This window comes from Panthera tigris, chromosome E3, assembly GCF_018350195.1.
Source record: "Panthera tigris isolate Pti1 chromosome E3, P.tigris_Pti1_mat1.1, whole genome shotgun sequence".
In the NCBI taxonomy this organism is placed as follows: Eukaryota; Metazoa; Chordata; class Mammalia; order Carnivora; family Felidae; genus Panthera; species Panthera tigris.
In genome coordinates this window covers 16,380,003-16,404,105 of record NC_056675.1, presented here as the reverse complement: position 1 = coordinate 16,404,105, position 24,103 = coordinate 16,380,003, and the positions used below count along the sequence as shown (strand labels likewise).

General features: G+C 38.0%; 1 protein-coding gene across 1 annotated transcript in view; it reads right to left on the bottom strand.

Moving 5' to 3' along the window:
* Window positions 1-24,103, bottom strand: part of SEPTIN14 (septin 14) — an 80,680-nt gene that overhangs the window by 20,549 nt on the left and 36,028 nt on the right. The window contains exon 7 of the mRNA XM_007079104.2: window positions 267-363. Coding sequence (XP_007079166.1) covers window positions 267-363 — 97 coding nt within the window. The remainder of the gene's footprint in view (window positions 1-266; window positions 364-24,103) is intronic.

Sequence of the window (24,103 nt, the reverse complement as noted above, 5' to 3'; positions counted from 1 at the left end):
ATGTCAGGTTGGGGTAAATGAGGAGGTTCTACCAAACCTCTAAGAATTTTTTTCTAAAGCACCACCTGGTAAACTTCTGTGAGAATGAATTATAAAGTGAGAATTCAGTTAAATGTAAAAGAATCTGTGCTCCTAATTAGTAACTCTCAATTTACTATTTAGCAGCAATTACCACTACTGACTCAAGTTGAAATATTTTAGGACTATGAGAATACACACACACACAGTCTTTCCAGAGCAAGCCTGCTCACTTTTATCACATTTACCTTGTAAAACTCCCCAAGGGTACTGACGGCCTCTGACCATTCTTTTTCCAACTTTCACTTCATCCATACTCCCTACTACAGCAAAAGGTAATTGTCCCTAGAAAGTAAGAACAACTTTCATTATGTTCCCTTATACCAATAAGGCCTACTCTGTTACCTATTTCCGTTGTGGAAATCAAAAGAAAGAATATTATGTTTATTCAAACAAGTTTATCTACCCTGCCTCAGATTTTATGACTTGCAATAAATTTGTGCAAATTAATTTCTGCAAACATTATTGTCAGGTCATGCACACAAATGAAAACTACTGAGTAGAGGCTAAAGCAAGGCATTCTGCTGTGGGGAATACAAATAAAAAATATTTTTACGAGACACAATTTTTTTCACATTGTCTTTACCCCAAAACAAAAAATGTTGAGGAAATAATATGTAAACCACTTTTTAAAATGTTTATTTATTTTTAAGAGAGAGAACAGGGTAGGGGCAGAGAGAGGGAGATAGAGGATCTGAAGTCAACTCTTTGCTGACAGCAGAAAGCCCAAGGTGGGGCTCCAACTCATTAATTGCAAGATCATGACCTGAGCCTAAGTTGGACACTTAACCAACTGAGTCACCTAGGTGCCCTATGTGTAAACCACTTTTAACTCCAATATACAAGTTAAATGGAAAATATTGATAAAAAACTGTAATAATAAATGGATATACAATTAGGGTATATTAATAAATACTACCATACATGCATCAATAAATTCTAAACATAATTAAAGGGTCTTTCTGGGAGGTGAGAATCAGAGAGAGTCTGAAAATTAATGTGCAACCAAACGGAGATTTGGGAAGATAATAAGCAAAGTGAGAAGAATAATCACAGGTAATAATGAGGTTTTCAACAGGCTGTAAAGACAGCAGAAATATTCAAGATAAATTCATGATCTGTCAGAAGTTATATAGATTGAATAGAAAGGTTGATATACAAGAAATGTCTAACATAAAAATTAGTAAGCATCAATATAAATACTTAATACCTAATAATATTTAATTTATTAATTGATTTTGATGAAAATGTATTCCCTATGAATTCCTAGAGGTACAATTAGATAGGAAAGGCCTAAATATTTAGGACAAAATCTGAAGAAAATTTAACAGAGAAGAATAAATATAAATTTTACAGACTCAGCTTTTCAATTCAGAAGTCTGTTTAGAGTGTGAAATCTTACAATAAATGGTGTATGAAAAATACCAAAAGAGAAATGGAAGAAACATAATTTTTATTTATCAATTATTTGTTATAGATTGACCCTGTGTATCAGGCACTTCACAAAGACTATGGCATTTATACCTCACAAAAAGCCTCAATAGTCGTATCAATGATCCCATAGTGCAGATACATTAAAAACCTCAGGGAATATAGAAATTCTATAGAATTCTACAGGATTTTATTGATTTTTTAAAATAGTTTTACCTTTTTTAAAAGTTTTTATTTAAATCCCATTAGTTAACATACAGTGTAATATTAGTTTCAGGTGTACAATATAATGATTCAACACCTCCATACAGCACTTAGTGGTCATTCCCCATACCCATTCCCCTCTGGTAACCATCGGTTTGTCATCAATAGTTAAGAGTCTGTTTCGTGGCTCCTATCTTTTCCTTTGCTCATTTGTCTTGTTTCTTAAATTCTGCATATGAGTGAAATTTTATGGCATTTGTCTCTCTGACTTATTTCCCTTAGCACTATACTCTCCAGCTTCATCCATGTCATTACAAATAGCAACATTTCATTCTTTCTATGGCTGAATAATATTTAATTTTATATATGTACCATATTTCTTTATCCATTCATCTATTGATGGATACTTGGGCTGCTTCCACAATTTGGCTATTGTAAATCATGCTAAAATAAAAATAGAGGTGTATGTATCCATTTGAATTAGTGTTTCTGCACTTGGGGCGTTCATACCAGTAGTGTGATTGCTAGATCTTACGGTACTTCTATTTTCAACTTTCTAAGTGAACTTCATACTGTTTTTCTATTTTGTTTCTTAAATTCCCATATTATTTTTGCTTCCACTTACATGGTAAATGTTTTTCATACTTCCACTTTTATTTATTTTTAAATTTTTATTTTAATTTTTAATTCTTTTTTAATTAAATATAATTTATTGTCAAGTTGATTTCCATACCACACTCAGTGCTCATCCCAACAGTGCCCTCCTCAATGCCCATCACAAAATTTCCTTCTTCCCCCATCCCCCATCAACCCTGAGTTCTCAGTATTTAGAACCTCTTATGATTGGTGTCCCTCTCTCTCTGTAACTTCCCCCCCTTCACCACCCCCCTAGTTCCCTGTCAAGTTTCTCAGGAAACATGGTGAAATCATATGGTATCTGTCTCTCTCTGCTTGACTTATTTCACTTAGCATAACTTATAGTTCCGTACACGTTGCTGCAAATGGCCAGATTTCATTCTTTCTCATTGCCAAGTAGTATTCCATTGTATATATAAATCACATCTTCTTTATCCATTCGTCAGTTGATGGACATTTAGGCTCTTTCCATAATTTGGCTATTGTTAAAAGTGCTGCTATAAACATTGGGGTACTAGTGCCCCTATGCATCAGCACTCCTGTATCCCTTGGGTAAGTTTCTAGCAGTGCTATTGATGGGTCATAAGGTAGATCTATTTTAATTTTCTGAGGAACCTCTACACTGTTTTCCAGAGTGGCTGCACTAATCTTTGTCAAAGATTAGTTGGCCATACATTTGTGGTCCAATTCTGGGGTCTCTATTCGATTCTATTGGTCTAGGAGTCTGTTTTTGTGCCAATACCATGCTGTCTTGATGATTACAGCTTTGTGGTAGAGGCTAAAGTCTGGGATTGTGATGCCTCCCGCTTTGGTCTTCTTCTCCAATATTACTTTGGCTATTTGGGGTCTTTTTTGGTTCCATACAAATTTTAGGATTGTTTGTTCTAGCTTTGGGAAGAATGCTGGTGCAATTTTGATTGGGATTGCATTGAATGTGTAGATTGCTTTGGGTAGTATTGAGATTTTAACGATATTTACTCTTCCAATCCATGAGCATGGAATGTTTTCCCATTTCTTTGTATCTTCTTACATTTCCTTCATAAGCTTTCTATAGTTTTTAGCATACAGATCTTTTATGTCTTTGGTTAGGTTTATTCCTAGGTATTTTATGATTCTTGGTGCAAAGGTGAAGGGGATCATATTCTTTATTTCTCTTTCTGTTGTTACATTATTGATGTATAAAAATGCAGCCGATTTCTGTACGCTGATTTTGGACCCTGGAATGGTGGTGAATTGATCTATCCGCTCTAGCAGACTTTTGATGGAGTCTGTCAGGTTTCCCATGTATAGTATCATGTCGTCTGCGAAAAGTGAAAGTTTGAGTTTTCTTTGCCAATTTTGAGGAGTTTTATTCCTTTTGTTGTCTGATTGCCGGTGCTAGGACTTCCAACACTATATTACATGACAGCGGTGAGAGTGGACATCCCTGTCGTGTTCCTGATCTCAGGGGGAAAGCTCTCAGTTTTTCCTCACTGAGGATGACATTAGCTATGGGCTTTTGACAAATGGCTTTTATGATGTTTAAGTATGTTCCTTCTACCCTGACTTTCTCGAGGGTTTTTATTAAGAAACGATGCTGTATTTTGTCAAATGCTTTTTCTGCATCGATTGACAGGATCATATGACTCTTATCTTTTCTTTTAATAATGTGATGTATCACATTGATTGTGTTGTGAATATTGAACCACCCTGCAGCCCAGGAATGAATCCCACTTGATCATGGTGAATAATTCTTTTAATATGCTGTTGAATTTGATATGATGGTATCTTGTTGAGAATTTTTGCATCCATGTTCATCAGGGATATTGGCCTGTACTTCTCTTTTTTTGCTCAGTCTCTGTCTGGTTTAGGAATCAAAGTAATGCTGGCTTCATAGAATGAGTCTGGAATTTTTCCTTCTGTTTCTATTTTTTTTGGAACAGCTTGAGAAGGATAGGCATTAACTCTGCTTTAACTGTCTGCTAGAATTCCCCAGGGAAGCCATCTGGTCCAGGACTCATATTTTTGGGGGATATTTTTGATAACGGATTCAATTTCTTCACTAGTTATAGGTCTGTTCAAATTTTCTATTTCTTCCTGTTTCAGTTTGGTAGTGTGTGGGTATCTAGGAATTTGTCCATTTCTTCCAGGTTGTCCATTTTGTTGGCATATAATTTTTCATAGTATTCCTTAATTATTGCTTATATTTCTGAGGGATTGGTTGTAATAAATCCATTTTCAGTTATGATTTTATCTATTTGGGTCCCCTCTCTCCTCTTTTGAGAAGTCTGGCTAGGGGTTTATCAATGTTGTTTACTTTTTCAAAATGCCAGTTCTTCGTTTCATTGATCTGTTCTACTATTTTTTTTTTTTTTTTGGATTCTATAATGTTTATTTCTGCTCTGATCTTTATTATTTCTCTTCTTATTCTTCTGGGTTTGGGGTGTCTTTTCTCTTCTGCTTCTAGTTCCTTTAGGTGTGCTGTTAGATTTTGTATTGGGGATATTTCTTGTTTCTTGAGATAGGCCTGGATGTCAATGTATTTTCCCCTCAAGACTGCCTTTGTTGCATCCCAAAGCGTTTGGATTGTTGTATTTTCATTTTCATTTGTTTCCACGTATTTTTTAATTTCTTCTCTAATTGCCTGGTTGGCCCATTCATTCTTTAGCAAGATGTTCTTTAACCTCCATGCTTTTGGAGGTTTTCCAGTCTTTTTCCTGTGGTTTATTTCATGTTTCATAGCATTGTGATCTGAAAGTGTGCATGGTATGATCTCACTTTTATATTTATTGACGGCTGTTTTGTGACCCAGTATGTGATCTATCTTGGAGAATGTTCCATGTGCACTCGAGAAGAATGTGTATTCTGCATTTGCATGAAAAGTTCTGAATATATCTGTCAAGTCCATCTGGTCCAATGTATCATTCAGGGCCATTGTTTCTTTACTGATACTCTGTCTAGATGATCTGTCCATTGTTGTAAGTGGGGTATTAAAGTCCCCTACGATTACCACATTCTTATCAACAAGGTTGCTTATGTTTGTGATTAGTTGTTTTATATATTTGGGGGCTTCTGAATTCAGTACATAGACATTTATATTTATCTCTTGTTACAGCCTTTAATTGAAAGTGTAGTTTGTCTGATATAAGTATGGCTACTCCAGCTTTCTTTTGACTTCCAGGAGCATGATACATGGTTCTTCATCCCCTCACTTTCAATCTGAAAGGTCTCAGGTCTCAAATGGGTCTCTTGTAGACAGCAAACAGATGGGTCTTTTTTTTTTTAAATCCATTTTGATACCCTATGTCTTTTGATTGTGGCATGTAGTCCATTTGCATTAAGTGTTATTAACGAAAGATATGGATTCAGAGTCATTGTGTTATCTGTAGGTTTCATGCTTGTAGTGATGTTTCTGGTCCTTTGTGGTCTTTGCAACTTTCCACTTACAGTGTCCCCTTAGGATCTCTTCTAGGGCTGGTTAGTGGTGATGAATTCCTTTCAGTCTTTGTTTGTCTGGGAAAACCTTTATCTCTGCTTCTGTTCTGAATGGCAGGCTTGCTGGATAAAGGATTCTTGACTGGATATTTTTGCTGTTCATCACATTGAAGAATTCCTGCCATTCCTTTCTGGCCTGCCAAGTTTCAGTATATAGGTCTCCTACTACCCTTATATGTCTATGTTTGTATGTCAAGACTCTTTTGTCCCTGGCTGCTTTCAGAATTCTCTCTTTATCTTTGTATTTCTCCAGTTTCACCATGATACGTCGTGCACAAGATCAATTCAAGTTACGTCTGAAGGGAGTTCCCTGTGCCTCCTGGATTTCAATGTCTATCTTCTTCCCCAGATTGGGGAAGTTCTCCACTATGGTTGTTCAAGTACACTTTCCACCCCTTTCTCTGTTTCTTCTTCTGGAACTCCTATAATATGGGTATTATTCCTCTTCTTTGAGTCACTTAGTTGTCTAATTCTCCCCTTGTGGTCCAGAATTTTTAAAACTCTCTTTTTCTCAGCCTAATAATTTCCCATTATTTATCTTCTATTTCACTTATTCTCCCCTCTGCCTCTTCAATCTTCACTGTCATCACCTCTAGTTTATTTTGCACCTCATTTATGGCATTTTTAGATTCATCATGGCTATTTTTTAGTTCCTTGATCTCTGCAACAATAGCTTCTCTGTTGTCTTGTATGTTTTTTTTCAAGCCCAGTGATTAATCTTATGATGATTATTCTACATTCTTGTCCAGTTATAACGTTTATCAATCCTTTAGCTGTCATTTCTTCCTGGAATTTCTTTTGAGGAGAATTGTCATTTTGACTGGTTTTCTCTCCTTTATGTGTTTTAAAAGTTTGTTACATGTTACAATTTTCTCTTTATCCTTGTATTTTGCCAGTTTCACTATGATATGTCGTGCAGAGGATCAATTCAAGTTACGTCTGAAGGGAGTTCTCTGCGCCTCTTTGATTTCAATGCCTGTTTCCTTCCCCAGATCAGAGAAGTTCTCAGCTATGATCTGTTCAAGTACACCTTCAGCACCTTTCTCTCATTTTCTTCTGAAATTCCTACCATACAGGTATTTTTCCATTTCATCACATCATTTAGTTCTCTAATTCTCACCTCGTACTCCTGGATTTTTTTATCTCTCTTTTTCTCAGCTTCCTCTTTTTCCATAATTTTATCTTCTAATTCACCCATTCTCCCCTCTGCCTCTTCAATCCACGCTGTGGCCACCTCCATTTATTTTGTACCTCATTTATAGCAATTTTTAATTCATCATGATTATTTTTTAGTCCCTTGATCTCTGTAGCAATAGATTCTCTGCTGTCCTCTATGCTTTTTTCAAGCTCAGCAATTAATTTTATAACTATTATTCTAAATTCTTATTCAGTTATATTGCTTAAGTCGGTTTTGATCAATTTGTTAGCTGCTGCTACTTCCTGGAATTTCTTTCCAGGAGAATTCTTCCATTTCATCATTTTGGCTAGTTTTCTGTCCCTTATGTGTTTTAAAAGCTTGTTGTGTTCTCTGCACCTGCGAGCACTGATACATTAAAGGGGGGGGGGGTCATACACTCCAGGGCCTGGCACCTCAGGAAGTGTTTTTTTTGAGATTGTTACTTGCTCTCTGTTGTGACTTTGGTTATTTTATTACCCTACTCATAGTGATATTTTGGACCCTCCACCAGATGTGCTTTGATTTGTTCCTTGGTGTAACCCTGTAAAGGAAAACAGACAAACAGGAGACAAAACACACAAACACCCATACCAATAAAAACAAAAAACTTAAAACAAAAATCCCAAAAACACCTACAAGTAAAGAGCAGGGTGGAGGCGGTGCTGATGGAAGAGCACATACAAAGAGAGAAATTACAGGAGCGGTAACCAAGAAAAAATAAACATTGACTAGGCAGAGAGAAAGGCTTAATCCAGAGAGAGAGAAAGGAAAATAAGGAAGGAGGTGGGCAAAAAGAAATGAAGATAAGGTAAACCAGACAGAGACTATATGGCTTGATTATTCCAGAAAGAGAGAAAGGAATATAAAGAAGGAGGTGTAAAACATGTATCAAGAGAATGGATTAAATATGTCTGTTTAGACAGACTGCTAACCAGAGTAACCAGCCTAGAGGAGGGAAGAGATAAGGAGGAGAAATGGGGTTTGGGGGGGAGTATATATTCATATATCCATAATTGATGTAGAATTAATCTAGACAGTGCTGCATCACTGGTTTGGGAGAACTGTGCACAGGGTCTGTCAGTTTACACAGTTACCCAGTGCGAAGGGGCATGGTTTGGTGTAGCCTGGACCCACCTCCCCTATGAGCCCTGGGACTGATTCCTGAGGCCCCACATTAGTGGTGGTGGTGGGGGAGGGGAATGGTGATACCCCAGTCTCAACAGACCTGGACCCTGTGGACTCCATTTGAGTCATCCTTACTGTGCCATGGGCACGTATGTAGTGGTCCTTCTCTCTCCTCCAACTCCCCTGACCCTGCGTTTGGCTAGGATTCAAAGTCCCACTCCATGCACTCCTGCACTGGGGAAGCCCCTCTCAGTGCGGCCTGATATGTGGTCCCAGCTGGCTTTGTCTGTATCACTGCACTTCAGAGAAGACCGCCTTCTCCTACTGTGAACTGCACTGCTGACCTCACCACCAAGCCCCAGGGGTGGCGGATGCAGGCAGATGCAGGCAGGCTTTGTCTTTTTCCACAGCACTCCAGGGAGGGGCCACTTTCTCCTACAGTGATCTACACCCTCGGCCCAGCCACTGAGCCCGGAGGTGGTGGGTGCAAGCAGGCTTTGTACTATTGTACAGCCCTCCAGGGAGGGGACCGCTTTCTCCACCTGTGGATTGTGCCCCTGACCTACCACCTAACCCACGCCTGGCTCCCCTCCTCCCCAGGTGTGTGAACAGGGATCCAGCACCAGTCTGAAGAAAGCCCCCCAGTTAGAGATAGGGTCCCTCTCAGCCCAGTCTGAGGTCTTTCTCCTGTCCAGATATGGTCCTACACTTCCCTAGCCACTCTTTCTCTTCCCTTTGTCTCTGCAGAAGGGAATCCCTCCCGTCCGTGCCCATGTGGCCTTTCTTATTTCCCCCAGTGTGCAATCACCTGCCTATCTTTTCTCCAGTTTTCCCATTTTCTTCCTGGTAGATTCAGTCTCTTTTCCTCCCAGACTCTAGGATTCAAAGTCCTTTGACTTCAGCGCCTCTTTGTTTGAGAGATGAGGGAAGTATGGATCCCCCTGCTTCTCCACCATGTTGGCCTAGTCACCTTTAATTCTTTTCCATACCTCCTCTGTTAAACTGTGTGTGTCTTTAGGTCTGAAGTGAGTCTTTTGTAATCAATATATAGATGGGTCTTGCCTTTTTGACCATTCAGTCATTCTATGTCTTTGAATCCATTTATTTTAATCCATTTATCATTAAAGTAATATTGAAAAATGTGTTTATTGCCAGTTGTTACTTGTTTTACAGTCATTTTTATGGTTCTTCTCTATTCTTTCCCTCTTCTCTTGCCCTCTTCCCTTGTGGTTTTTTGGTTTCCTTTAGTATTATTCTTGACTTTCTTTCTTATTTTTTTTGTTTTGTATCTAATATAGGTTTGTGATTTTTATTTATTTTTAATATGAAATTTATTGTCAAATTGGTTTCCATGCAACACCCAGTGCTCATCCCAACAGGTGACCTCCTCAATACCCATCAACCACCCACCCCTCCCTCCCCCCATAAACCCTCAGTTTGTTCTCAGTTTTTAGGAGTCTCTTGTGTTTTGGCTCCCTCCCTCTTTCACCATTTTTTTTCCTTCCCCTCCCCCATGGTCTTCTGTTAAGTTTCTCAGGATCCACATAAGAGTGAAAACATATGGAATCTGTCCTTCTCTGTATGACTTATTTCACTTAGCATAACACTCTCCAGTTCCTTCCACGTTGCTACAAAAGGCCATATTTCATTCTTTCTCATTGCCACGTAGTATTCCATTGTGTATATAAACCACAATTTCTTTATCCATTCATCAGTTGATAGACATTTAGCCTCTTTCCATAATTTAGCTATTGTTGAGAGTGCTGCTATAAACATTGGGGTACAAGTGCCTCTATGCATCAGCACTCCTGTATCCCTTTGGTAAATTCCTAGCAGTGCTACTGCTAGGTCATAGGGTAAGTCTATTTTAATTTTTTGAGGAACCTCTACACTGTTTTCCAGAGCGGTTGCACGAGTTTGCATTCCCACTAACAGTGCAAGAGAGTTCCCTTTTCTCCACATCCTCGCCAGCATCTAGTCCCCTGATTTGTTCATTTTAGCCACCCTGACTGGGGTCAGGGATATCTGAGTGTGGTTTTGATTTGTATTTCCCTGATGAGGAGCAACATTGAACATCTTTTCATGTGCCTGTTGACCATCTGGATGTCTTCTTTCGAGAAGTGTCTATTCATGTGTTATACCCATTTCTTCATGGGATTATTTGTTTTTCAGGTGTGGAGTTTGGTGAACTGTTTATAGATTTTGGATACTAGCCCTTTGTCCAATATGTCATTTACAAATATCTTTTCCCATTCCGTTGGTTGCCTTTCAGTTTTGTTGATTGTTTCCTTGGCAGTGCAGAAGCTTTTTATCTTCATGAGGTCCCAATAGTTCATTTTTGCTTTTAATTCCTTGCCTTTGGGGATGTGTCAAGTAAGAAATTCCTGCAGCTGAGGTCAGAGAGGTTTTCCCCTGCTTTCTCCTCTAGGGTTTTGATGGTTTCCTCTCTCAAATTCAGGTCCTTTATCCATTTTGAGTTTATTTTTGTGAATGGTGTAAGAAAGTGGTCTTGTTTCATTCTTCTGCATGTCACTTTCCAGTTCTCCCAGCACCATTTGTTAGACTTTTTTTCTATTGGATATTCTTTTCTGCTTTGTCAAAGAATACTTGCCTATACATTTGTGGGTCCAATTCTGGAGTTTCTATTCGATTCCATTGGTCTATGTGTCTGTTTTTGTGCCCATACCATGCTGTCTTGATGATTACAGCTTTGTAGTAGAGACTAAAGTCTGGGATTGTGATGCTTCCCGCTTTGGTCTTCTTCTTCAAAATTACTTTGGCTATTCGGGGTCTTTTGTGGTTCCATACAAATTTTAGGATTGCTTGTTCTAGCTTTAAGAAGAATGCTTGTGGGGCGCCTGGGTGGCTCAGTCGGTTAAGCGGCCGACTTCGGCTCAGGTCATGATCTCGCGGTCCGTGAGTTCGAGCCCCGCGTCGGGCTCTGTGCTGACAGCTCAGAGCCTGGAGCCTGTTTCACATTCTGTGTCTCCCTCTCTCTGACCCTCCCTTGTTCATGCTCTGTCTCTCCCTGTCTTAAAAATAAATAAAACGTTAAAAAATTAACTTAAAAAAAAAAGAAGAATGCTTGTGCCATTTCGATTGGGATTGCATTGAATGTGTAGATTGCTTTGGGTAGTATTGACATTTTGACAATATTTATTCTTCCAATCCATGAGCATGGAATGTTTTTCCATTTCTTTATATCTTCTTCAATTTCCTTCATAAGCTTTCTATAGTTTTCAGCATACAGATATTTGACATCTTTGGTTAGGTTTATCCCTAGGTATTTTATGCTTCTTGGTGCAATTGTGAATGGGAGCAGTTTCTTTATTTGTCTTTCTGTTGCTTCATTAGTGTCTAAGAATGCAACTGATTTTTGTACATTGATTTTGTATCCTGCGACTTTGCTGAATTCATGTATCAGTTCTAGCAGACTTTTGGTGGAGTCTATCAGGCTTTCCATGTATAATATCATGTCATCTGCAAAAAGTGAAAGCTTGACTTCATCTTTGCCAATTTTGATGCCTCTGATTTCCTTTTGTTGTCTGATTGCTGATGCTAGCGCTTCCAACACTATGTTAAACAACAGCGGTGAGAGTGGACATCCCTGTCATGTTCCTGATCTCAGGGAGAAAGCTCTCAGTTTTTCCCCATTGAGTATGATATTAGCTGTGGGCTTTTCATAAATGGCTTTTATGATGTTTAAGTATGTTCCTTCTATTGCGACTTTCTCGAGGGTTTTTATTAAGAAAGGATGCTGAATTTTGTCAAATGCTTTTTCTGCATTGATTGACAGGTTCATATGGTTTTTATCTTTTCTTTTATTAATGTGATGTATCACATTGATTGATTTGTGAATGTTGAACCATCCCTGCATCCCAGGAATGAATCCCACTTGATCATGGTGAATAATTCTTTTTATATGCTGTTGAATTTGACTTGCTAGTATCTTCTTGAAAAATTTTGCATACATATTCATCAGGGATATTGGCCTGTAATTCTCTTTTTTACTGGGTCTCTGTCTGGTTTAGGAAATAAAGTAATACTGGCTTCATAGAATGAGTCTGGAAGTTTTCCTTCCCTTTCTATTTTTTGGAATAGCTTGAGAAAGGTATTATCTGTGCCTTAAATGTCTGGTAGAATTCCTCTGGGAAACCATCCGGTCCTGGACTCTTAGTTGTTGGGAGATTTTTGATAACTGATTCAATTTCTTTGCTGGTTATGAGGTCTGATCAAGCTTTCTATTTCTTCCTGTTTGAGTTTTGGAAGTGGGTGGGTGCTTAGGAATTTGTGCATTTCTTCCAGGTTGTCCAGTTCGTTGGCATGTAATTTTTCATAGTAGTCCCTGATAATTGCTTGTATTTCTGAGGGATTGGTTGTAATAATTCCATTTTCACTCATGATTTTATCTATTTGGGTCATCTCCCTTTTCTTTTTGAGAAGCCTGGCTAGAGGTTTATCAATTCTGTTTATTTTTTCAAAAAACCAATTCTTGGTTTCATTGATCTGCTCTACAGTTTTTTTAGATTCTATATTGTTTATTTCTGCTCTGATCTTTATTATTTCTCTTCTTCTGCTGGGTTTGGGGCGTCTTTGCTGTTCTGTTTCTAGTTCCTTTAGGTGTGCTGTTAGATTTTGTATTGGGGATTTTTCTTGTTTCTTGAGATAGGCCTGGATTGCAATGCATTTTCCTCTCAGAACTGCCTTCACTGCATCCCAAAGTGTTTGTATTGTTGTATTTTCATTTACATTTGTTTCCATATATTTTTAATTTTATTTTCTAATTTTCTAGTTAGCCCATTCATTCCTTATTAGGGTTTTCTTTAACCTCCATGCTTTTGGAAGTTTTCCAGATTTTTCTTGTGGTTGATTTCAAGCTTCATCACATTGTGGTCTGAAATTATGCATGGTATGACCTCAATTCTCTTATACTTATGAAGGGCTGTTTTGTGACCCAGTATGTCATCTATCTTGGAGATGGTTCCATGTGCACTCGAGAAGAAAGTATATTCTGTTGCTCTGGGATGCAGAGTTCTAAATATACCTGTCAAGTCGATCTGATCCAGTGTATCATTCAGGGCCTTTGTTTCTTTATTGATCCTGTGTCTAGATGATCTATCCAATGTTGTAAGTGGAGTATTAAAGTCCCCTGCAATTACCACATTCTTATCAATAAGGTTGCTTATGTTTGTGATTAATTGTTGTATATATTTGGGGCTCCCTTATTTGGCACATAGACATTTATAACTGTTAGTACTTCCTGATGGATAGACCCTGTAATTATTATATAATGCCCTTCTTCATCTCTTGTTACAGCCTTTAATTGAAAGTCTAGTTTGTGTGATATAGGTATGGCTACTCCAGCTTTCTTTTGACTTCCAGAAGCATGATAAATACTTCTCCAACCCCTCACCTTCAATCTGAAGGTGTTCTCAGGTCTAAAATGAGTCTCTTGTAGATAGAAAATAGATGTGTCTTGTTTTTTTTTATCCATTTTGATACCCTATGTCTTTTGGTTGGTGCATTTAGTCCATTTAAATTCAGTGTTGTTATAGAAAGATATGGGTTTAGAGTCACTGTGATGTCTGTAGGTTTCATGCTGGTAGCAATGTCTCTGGTACTTTGTCTCACAGGACCCCCCTTAGGATCTCTTGTAGGGCTGGTGTAGTGGTAATGAATTCCTTCAGGTTTTGTTTGTTTGGGAAGACCTTTATCTCTCCTTCTATTCTAAATGACAGACTTGCTGGATAAAGGATACTTGGCTGCATTTTTTTTTCTGTTCATCACATTGAAGATTTCCTGCCATTCCTTTCTGGCCTGCCAAGTTTCAGTAGAGAGATCCGTCACAAGTCTTAGTGGTCTCCCTTTATATGTTAGAGCACGTTTATCCCTAGCTGCTTTCAGAATTCTCTCTTTATCCTTGTATTTTGCCAGTTTCACTATGATATGTCTCACAGAAGATCGATTCAAGTTACATCTGAAGGGAGTTCTCTGTGCCTCTTGGATTTCAATGCCTGTTTCCTTCCCTAGTTCAGGGAAATTCTCAGCTATAATTTCTTCAAGTACACCTTCAGCACCTTTCCCTCTCTCTTCCTCCTCTGAAATCCCAATTATGTGTATATTATTCCATTTAATTATGTCACTTAGTTCTCTAAGTCTCCCCTCATCCTCCTGGATTTTTTTATCTCTCTTTTTCTCAGCTTCTTCTTTTTGCATAATTTTATCTTCTAAATCACCTATTCTCTCCTCTGCCTCTTCAATCCGAGCTGCAGTCACCTCCATTTTATCTTGCAGCTCATTTATAGCATTTTTTAGATCCTCCTGACTGTTTCTTAGTCCCTTGATCTCTGTAGTAATAGATTCTCTGCTGTCCTCTATACTGTTTTCAAGCCCAGTGATTAATTTTATGACTATTATTTTAAATTCGTTTTCTGGTATATTGCTTAAATCGTTTTTGATCAGTTCGTTAGCTGTCGCTACTTCCTGGAGTTCCTTTTGAGGAGAATTCTTCTGCTTCATCATTTTGGATAGTCCCTGGAGTGGCGGGGAACTGAAGGGTTCTTCCCTTGTGCTGTCTGGAGTAACTTGTGTTGGTGGGCGGGGCCACTGTCAGACCTGATGTCTGCCCCAGCCCACTGCTGGGGCCACAGTCAGACTGGTGTGTACTTCATATTCCCCTCTCCCAGGGGCAGGACTCACTGTGGTGGTGTGGCCTCTGTCTGGGCTACTTGCACACTGCCGGGTTTGTGGTGCTGCTTCGATGGGATCTGGCATATTAGCGGGGGTGGATCCACAAGGTGCACAGGAGCCAGAGGAGCAGGCTCAGCTCGCTTTGTCTTTGGTGGTATGCTTTGGGAGGGGCCCTGTGGCACGAGGAGGGAGGCAGACCCATTGGAGGGATGGATCCACAGAAGCACAGCATTGGGTGTTTGTGCGGTGCAAGCAAGTTCATGACGGGAACTGGTTCTCTTTGGGATTTTGGCTGGGGGATGGGCAGAGATGGCACTGGTGAGTACCTTTGTTCCCCACCAAGCTGAGCTGTCCTCTGGGGCTCAACAACTCTCCCTCCCATTGTCCTTTAGCCCTCCCACTCTCGGAGCAGAGCTGTTGACTTATAACATTGCAGATGTTAAGTCCTGCTGGCTGCCAGAACACACTCCGTCTGGCCCCTCCGCTTTTGCAAGCCAGACTCGGGGGCTCTGCCTTGCCAGGTGTGCTGACTGCCCCTCCACTGCCCTGGCTCCCTCCCGCCATTCCGTGTAGCGTGCACCGCCTCTCTGCCTTTCCTACCCTCTTTGTGGGCCTCTTGTCTACTCTTGGCTCTGGAGAATCTGTTCTGCTAGTCTTCTGGTGGTTTTCTGGGTAAATTAGGCAGATGTGGGTGGAATCTAAGCAATCAGTAGGATGCAGTGAGCCCAGCATCCTCCTACGGCACCATCTTCCCTGTGATTTTCGTTTAACTAATGTTATACAAACAATGTTTATACATATGTATATATGTATATACATAAACAAATGTTTATACATATAACATCTTAAGTATATAGAAGTTTGTTTTTTGTTTGTTTGTTGTGGGGAATAAGATTAGAAATTCCCTTGGCTTACACCAATGGGTTAACAAGGCATAAAGAATTACAAAGCCATAGGGTGTTCTCACCCAAACTTGCGTGAACAAGATAAGACCCCAGAATGAAGTAGGGTGAGGCAAAGGCCCCAGAATAAAATAGGGAGTGGCCAGAGCCCCCAGAATAAAGAGGGATGGGCACAGTCCCCAGAATAGAGGGGGGCAAAGTTCCCCAATACAAAAGTATATGAGGTAAGCAATGTTAGGCATTCAGGGCAAAAGTGCCCCCCAATTTAGTACTATAGAAGAAAGCTGCTTTCACAGGAGGGAAGGACCAAGTTAGGTAAACAGGTAAATAGGGCTATAGACCACTGCACTGTGGGTAAAGCTGCCCAGAGCGGAGTTGATTAACAAAAGAATAGTTGCCTTGTTAATCCTGAGGTTATTTGTTCTATCTGTCTTATCCCCTAGGCTAGCTAAGATAAACAGACATGGCAGCACCTCCTGTCTGCCCTTAACAACTATTTGCCCATCTGCCTGGCGCCAGGATTTTGTTTTATATTGACCCAAACCCCAAACACTGTATATCTTCAAAACCCCATTTGCCCTCATGCCCATGAGTTAATGTTCACCAATTCATTGTCTCTTTGTGCACACCCATCACACTTGTAAGCCTTCTGATCTTAATAAATATGGGTCAATGACGCTTATTTGGGGCTCTTGTCTTTTCCTGGATATTAGCCATCTCTCACTTTTAATCCATCCCACTCTCTTGCTAGACAACAGATAACATTAGACTTAGAGTGTACTACAATTTTCAAAATTTTTAAATGTTTTTTGAGAGATAGAGACAAAGAATGAGCAGGGGAGGGGCAGAGACAGAGGGAGACACAGAATCCGAAGTAGGTTCCAGGCTCTGAGCTGTCAGCCCAGAGCCTGACATGGGGTTTGAACCCACAAATGGTGAGATAATGACCTGAGCCAAAGTTGGACACTCAACCTACTGAGCCACCCAGTTGCCCCAGTATATAGTAGTTTATTTTAGGTTGATGACCAAGTTAAGTTTGAACTCATCTTAAAAGCACTAAATTTCTATTCCCCCTCCCCACATGTTATATATTTTTGATGTCATACATTACACCCTTTTATATTGTGGATTCCTTGACTCATTTTTGTACATAGGGTCCTACAGCTTTTAAGTAGAGAAGGCAGAATTGAAGTTTCAGTCTAACTACAATGTTTAATTTTCAAAATATGGCTTGATACATTAGATATTTATTATCATGAAGAATTTACACAAATAAAACTTTGTCATTCAATATTGTCATAATACCAAAATGATAGAAATACAGTATAGCATTTCTGATTCAGTCCCCACCTACCTGTTTCTGAGACTAAGCCTCTGGGAGTTGCATTTGCAAAATAAGCCTCCCTTCTACTATTCAAGCTGTATTTGTGTAATAAAATCTCTATTTTGGTTAGACGAGTTTTGGACAAAATTGAGGGCTTCATCACCCTCACCTTGGGTATAAGGAGATAGCTCAATGACTAACGAGGCAAGCAAAAGGACCTCAGGCTGCTGCCCCTCCCCACTGAGAACTCCCCACTGACAGTATGCTCACACTAAGGAAATAAATAGCCAATGTCCCCACATCCAATTTCACATCCCTTTTTCAGAAATTTTTCTTGGAGGGAGACATAAAGAAAAGGACATCTAATCTCTTCCTAAATGAGCTGATTTAATTTACAGCAACCATAGAGAAAGAAAAGCCTAAGGGCACTCAAGAAAAGTAGAGCCAAACTCTGGTTTCCTTTGTGGCATGTAAAGAGCTTGTAGGTTATCATTTCTGTCCAAACACCAAGAAAAAAGCTGAACAAAGTAAATACAAAGAGAAAGCAATAGCAGAAAAAATAGAAAACCCATGATTATGTACAAATTAAGTAACACATTCAAACAATCAATGGATGAGTGTAAAAAGAAATTACAAAAGAAATTAGAACTGCCTTCAGACAACCAAAAGAAAACACAAATTTATGGGATACAGCCAAAGTACTGTTAACAGAAGACTTTAGAGCTATAAACATATTTAAAACAAAGAAACACCTCAAATCTACAATCTCATTTTACAGTTCAATGAACTAGAAAGAAGACAAACAAAACCCAAACATAGTACAATGAAGGCAACAATAAACATTAGAGCAGGGTATATGATATAAAGAATAGAATCACAATAGAAAAAAATCACGGTTCTTTTTTGAAAATATTAACAAAAATGATCAGTCTCTTTAGCTAAATTAATAAAGAAAAAAGAATACTCAAATAGAATCTGAAATAAAAGGAGAGACATTACAATTGATGTTACAGAAATAGCAATATTAAACACAAACCCAAGAAAAATGGCAAAGTGATACATAAAAAGGTGCCCAAAATTACTAATCATCAGAGAAATGCATATCAAAACCTCAATGAGATATTTTATGCTCGTCAAAATCATTAGAATAAAAAAAAAGAAATGAGAAGTGTTGATGAGGATATGGAGAAAAGGAAATCTGATGAACCATGTGTGGGAAGGTAAATTGGTACAGCCACTATGGAAAACAGTGTAGAGGTTCACCCCAAAATTAAAAATAAAAATACCATAGGATCTACTAACTCCACTATTGGTATTTATCCCAAATAAATGAAAACACTAATTTGAAAAGGTATGTGCACCTTTATGGCTTTTTGCAGGATTATTTACCATAGCCAAGGCATGGAAACAATCTAAGTTTTTATCCATAAATGCATGGGTAAAAAAGATGTGATGTGTGATATATATATATATATATATATATATATATATATATATATACCAAAATCCCTGATGAACGTTGATGCAAAAAAAATTTGAACAAAATACTAGGAAATGGAATTCAACAACATATTAAAGGATCTGTCCACAGAAACCTGGCAGGCCAAAAGGGAGTGGTAGAATATATTCAACGTGATGAATGGAAAAAATATGCAGCCAAGAATTATTTATCCAGCAAAACTGTCATTCAAAATAAGAAAGATAAAGAGTTTCCCAGATAAACAAAAACTAAAGGACTTCATGACCACTAAGTAAGCCCTATAAGAAATTTTAAGGGTGACTCTTCGAGTGGAGAAAAACACAAAACAAAGCAAAAGAGACCAAAAGCAACAGACTAGAAAGGACCAGAGAATATTACCCCAAAACACCAATTCTACATGCAACACAATGGCACTAGATTCATGTCTTTTGATAATCACTCTAAATGAAAATGATTAAATGCTCCAATTAAAAGAAATAGGTATCAGAATGAATAAAAAAATAAGACCCACCTATATGCTGCCTACAAGAGACTCATTTTAGACCTAAAGACTCCTGCAACTTGGAAGTAAGGGAATGGAGAACGATCTATCATGCTAATGGATGTAACCACTAAACCAGACCTGCAAGAAATTTTAAGGGGGAATCTTAAAGAAGAGAAAAAATAAGACCAATGTAACAAAGACTATAAAGGACCAGAGAACATCATCAGAAATACCAACTCTATGGGTAACACAATGGCACTAAATTTATATCTTCCAATAATCGCTCTGAATGTAAATGGACTAAAGGCTCCAATCAAAAGACAGAGGGTATCAAAATGGATTAAAAAACAAGATCCATCTATATGCTGCCTACAAGAGCACACTTGTAGACCTACAAGAGCATACTCATTTTAGACCTAAAGACACCAGCAGATTGAAAGTGAGGAGATAAAGAAACATCTATCATGCAAATGAATGTTGAAAGAAAGCCACAGTAGCATATTTGTATCAGACAAAATAGACTTTAAAACAAAGACAGTAACAAGAGACAAACAAGAAGATATCAGAATTGGAAATATTTATGCACCCAACAAGAAAACACATAAATGTATAAAACAGTTAATAAAAAATAAAAAGAAACTAATTGATAATTATACAATTATTCCAGTTGCCTTTAACACTTAACATTAATGAATAAACTATCTAAACAGAAAACCGACAAGGAAACAATCACACACTGAAACAGACATATTTAACAGTATATTCAGAACATTCCATCTTAAAACAGAATACACAGTCTTTTCAAGTGTACACATATTCTCCAGAAGAGATCACATATTAAGCCAAAGCAAAAACCTCAACATATCAAAAAGAGCCAAGTCCTATTGTACATCTTTTTTGACCACAACTCTGTGAAACTAGAAGTCAACCACAAGAAAAATCTAGAAAAACCACAAATACATGGAGGTTAAATAATATGCCACTATAAAATAAATGAGTCAAACAGGAAATCAAAGACAAAATTAAAGAATATATGAAGAAAAATGAAAATAAGAACACAATGACCCCAAATCTTTGGGATGTGAGTAAAGCAGTTTTAAGAGAGAAGTGAATACTAATATAAGACCCACCTCAAGAAGCAAGAAAAATCTGAAATAAACAACTTAACTTTACACCTACAGGGGCCAGAAAAAGAAAAAAAAACAGCATAAGAAAATAAATAATAAAGATTAGATCAGAAATAAATGATATAAAAACTTTTAAAAAAGGAAAAAGAAAAAGAACATATCAATGAAACTAGGAGACGGTTCTTTGAAAAAGTCAACAAAATTGATAAACCTGTAGCCAGATTCATGAGAGAAAGACAGAGAGAGAGAGAGAAAGAGAAACAAAGAGAACCCAAATAAAATTACAAATGAGAGAGGAGAAATAACAACCAACACCACAGAAATAAAATTGTAAAAGAATGTTATGAAAGTGAATTGGCAAAAAAAATGGACAAACTAGAAGAAATGGATAAATTCCTAGAAAATAGAACCTACAAAAAATTGAAGTAGAAAAAAATAGAATTTTTTTTGTATTAGTGTATTCTTTGTTTTGTTTTGTTTTGTTTTTAGTTTACTTTTATTTTTTAATTTATTTTTTTAATTTACATTCAAGTTAGCATATACTGCAACAATGATTTCAGTAGATTCCTTAATGCCCCTTACCATTTAGCTATAGAAACCTTATGAAAGAAGTTGAAGAAGACACAAAAAAATGGAAAAAGATTCCATGCTCCTGGATAGGAAGAACAAGTATTGTTAAAATGTCAATACTACCCAAAGCAATCTACATATTCAATGTAATCCCTATCAAAACAACACCAGCATTCTTCACAGAGCTAGAACAAACAATCCTAAAATTTGTATGGAACCAGAAAAGACCCTGAATAGCCAAAGCAATCTTGAAAAAGAAAACCAAAGCAGGAGGCATCACAATCCTGGACTTCAAGCTGTATTACAAAGCTGTAATCATCAAGACAGTATGGTACTGGCACGAGAACAGACACTCAGACCAATGGGATGGAATAGAGAACCCAGAAATGGACCCACAAACGTATGGCCAACTAATCTTTAACAAAGCAGGAAGGAATATCCAATGGAATAAAGACAGTCTCTTCAGCAAGTGGTGCTGGGAAAACTGGACAGCGGCATACAGAATAATGAACCTGGACCACCTTCTCACACTACACACAAAAATAAACTCAAAATGGATGAAAGACCTCAATGTAAGACTGGAAGCCATCAAAATCCTTGAGGAGAAAGCAGGCAAAAACCTCTTTGACCTTGGCAATAGCAACTTCTTAGTCAATACATCTCCGGAGGCAAGGGAAACAAAAGCAAAAATGAACTACTGGGACCTCATGAAAATAAAAAGCTTCTGCACAGCAAAGGAAACAATCTGCAAAACTAAAAGGCAACTGACAGAATGGGAGAAGATATTTGCAAACAATGTATCAGCTAAAGGGTTAGTATCCCAAATCTATAAAGAACTTCTCAAATTTAACACCCAAAAAACAAATGGTCCACTGAAGAAATGGGCAAAAGACATGAATAGTCAATTCTCCAAAGAAGACATCCAGATGGCCAACCAACACATAAGAAAATGCTCCACGTCACTCATCATCAGGGAACCTGTCAGAATGGCTGACATTAACAACTCAGGCAACAACAGATTTGGCAAGGATGCAGAGAAAGAGGATCTCTTTTGCATTGTTGGTGGGAATGCAAGCTGGTGCAGCCACTCTGGAAAACAGTATGGAGGTTCCTCAAAAAACTGAAAAAAGAATTACCCTACGACCCAGCAATTGCACTACTAGGTATTTATCTAAGGGATACAGGTGTGCTGTTTCAAAGGAACACGTGCACCCCCATGTTTATAGCAGCACTATCAACAATAGCGAAAGTATGCAAAGAGCCTAAATGTCCATCGATAGATGAATGGATAAAGAAGATGTGATATATATATGTATACACACACACACACACACACACACACACACACACACACAATGGAGTATTACTTGGCAATCAAAAAGAATGAAATCTTGCCATTTGAAACTACATGGATGGAACTGGAGGGTATTATACCAAGCAAAATTAGCAAAATATCTATGACTTCACTCATATGAGGACTTTAAGACACAGAACAGATGAACATAAGGGAAGGGAAACAAAAACAGTATAAAAACAGGGAGGGGGACAAAACATAAGAGACTCTTAAATATGGAAAACAAACAGAGGGTTACTGGAGGGGGTATGGGCTAAACGGAGGGGCACTAAGGAATCTACTCCTGAAATCATTGTTGCACTATATGCTAACTACTTTGGATGTAAATTTAAAATAAAAATTTAATATAAATAAATAGCACACACACACAAAAAGAAACGATAGTCTCTTTAGCAACTGGTGTTTGGAAAAGTGAACAGCTATATGCAAAAGAATGATACTGGTCCACTTTCTTACACCATGCATAAAAATAAATTCAAAATGGACTAAAGATTTAAAAAAATGTTTTAAACATTTTTTTGAGAGACAGAGACTGACGGAGCACAAGCAGCAGAGGAGCAGAGAAAGAGGGAGACACAGAATCCAAAGCTGGCTCCAGGCTCCGAGCTGTCAACACAGAGCCCAACATAGGGCTCGAAATTACGGACCATGAGATTATGACCTGAGCTGAAGTCAGCCATTTAACCAACTGAGCCACCCAGGTGCCCCAAAATGGACTAAAGATTTAAACGTGAGACCTGAAACCATAAAACAAGGCAGCATAGACAATAATTTCTCTGACATGGGCCATAGCAACATTTGTCTAGATATGTCCTCTGAAGCAAGGGAAATAAAAGCAAAAATAATCTAGTAGGACTACATCACAATAAAAAATTTCTGCAGGGGCACCTGGATGGCTTAGTCGATTAAGCTATTGACTTTGGCTCAGGTCATGATCTTGCAGTCTGTGAGTTTGAGCCCTGCGTGGGGTTCTACCCTGACAACTCAACCCTGGAGACTGCTTCAGATTATGTGTCTCCCTCTATCTGCCCTTCCCCTGCTCGTTTTCTCTCTCTCTCTCTCTCTCTCTCTCTCTCTCAAAAATAAACATTAAAAACAAGTTTTTAATAAAATAAAAATTAAAAAATAAAAAGCTTCTGTACAGGAAAGAAAACAATAAAACTAAAAGCCAAGCTACAGAATTGGAGAAGATATTTGCAAATGACATATCTGCTAAAGGGTTAGTATCCAAATTATATAAAGGACTTATAAAACTCAACACCCAAGAAAACAAATAATCTAATTAAAAATGGACAGAATATATGAACAGTCATTTCTCCAAAGAGAACACCCAGATAGTCAACAGACACATGAAAAGATGCTCAACATCATTCATCAGGGAAGTGCAAATCGAAACTACAATGGTATATTATCTCACACCTGTCAGAAACAAGTGTTGGCAAGAATGTGGAAAAAAAGGAATACTTGTGCACTGTTTGGTGAGAATGCAGTGATTCAACCACAGTGGAAAATGGTATAGAGGTTCCTCAAAAAGTTAATCACACTTATCAGTAATCATACTACAAGGTATTTACTCAAGGAATACTAAAATACTAATTCAAAGAGATATATGCACCCCAATGTTTATAGCAGCATTGTTTACAATAGTCAAGATTTGAAAGAAGCCCAAGTGTCCATCGATTGATGAATAAAGAGCAAGTGATAGATATGTAGACAATAGATAGATGATAGGTAAATGATAGAGATATACATATACACATATATACATATATACAATGGAATATTTTCAGGCATAAAAAAGAATGAAATCTTGCCATTTGCAATAACATGGATGGAGCTAGAGAGTATAATGAGAAGTGAAATAAATCAGAGAAAGACAAATACCATATGATTTCATTAATGTGAAATTTAAGAAACAAAACAAACGAGCAAAAGGAAAAAAGAGGGAGGGAGGAAGAAACCAAGAAGGAGACTCTTAATTATAGAGAACAAACTGATGGTTACCAGAGGAGAGTTGGGTAGTGGATGGGTTAAATAGGCGATGGGG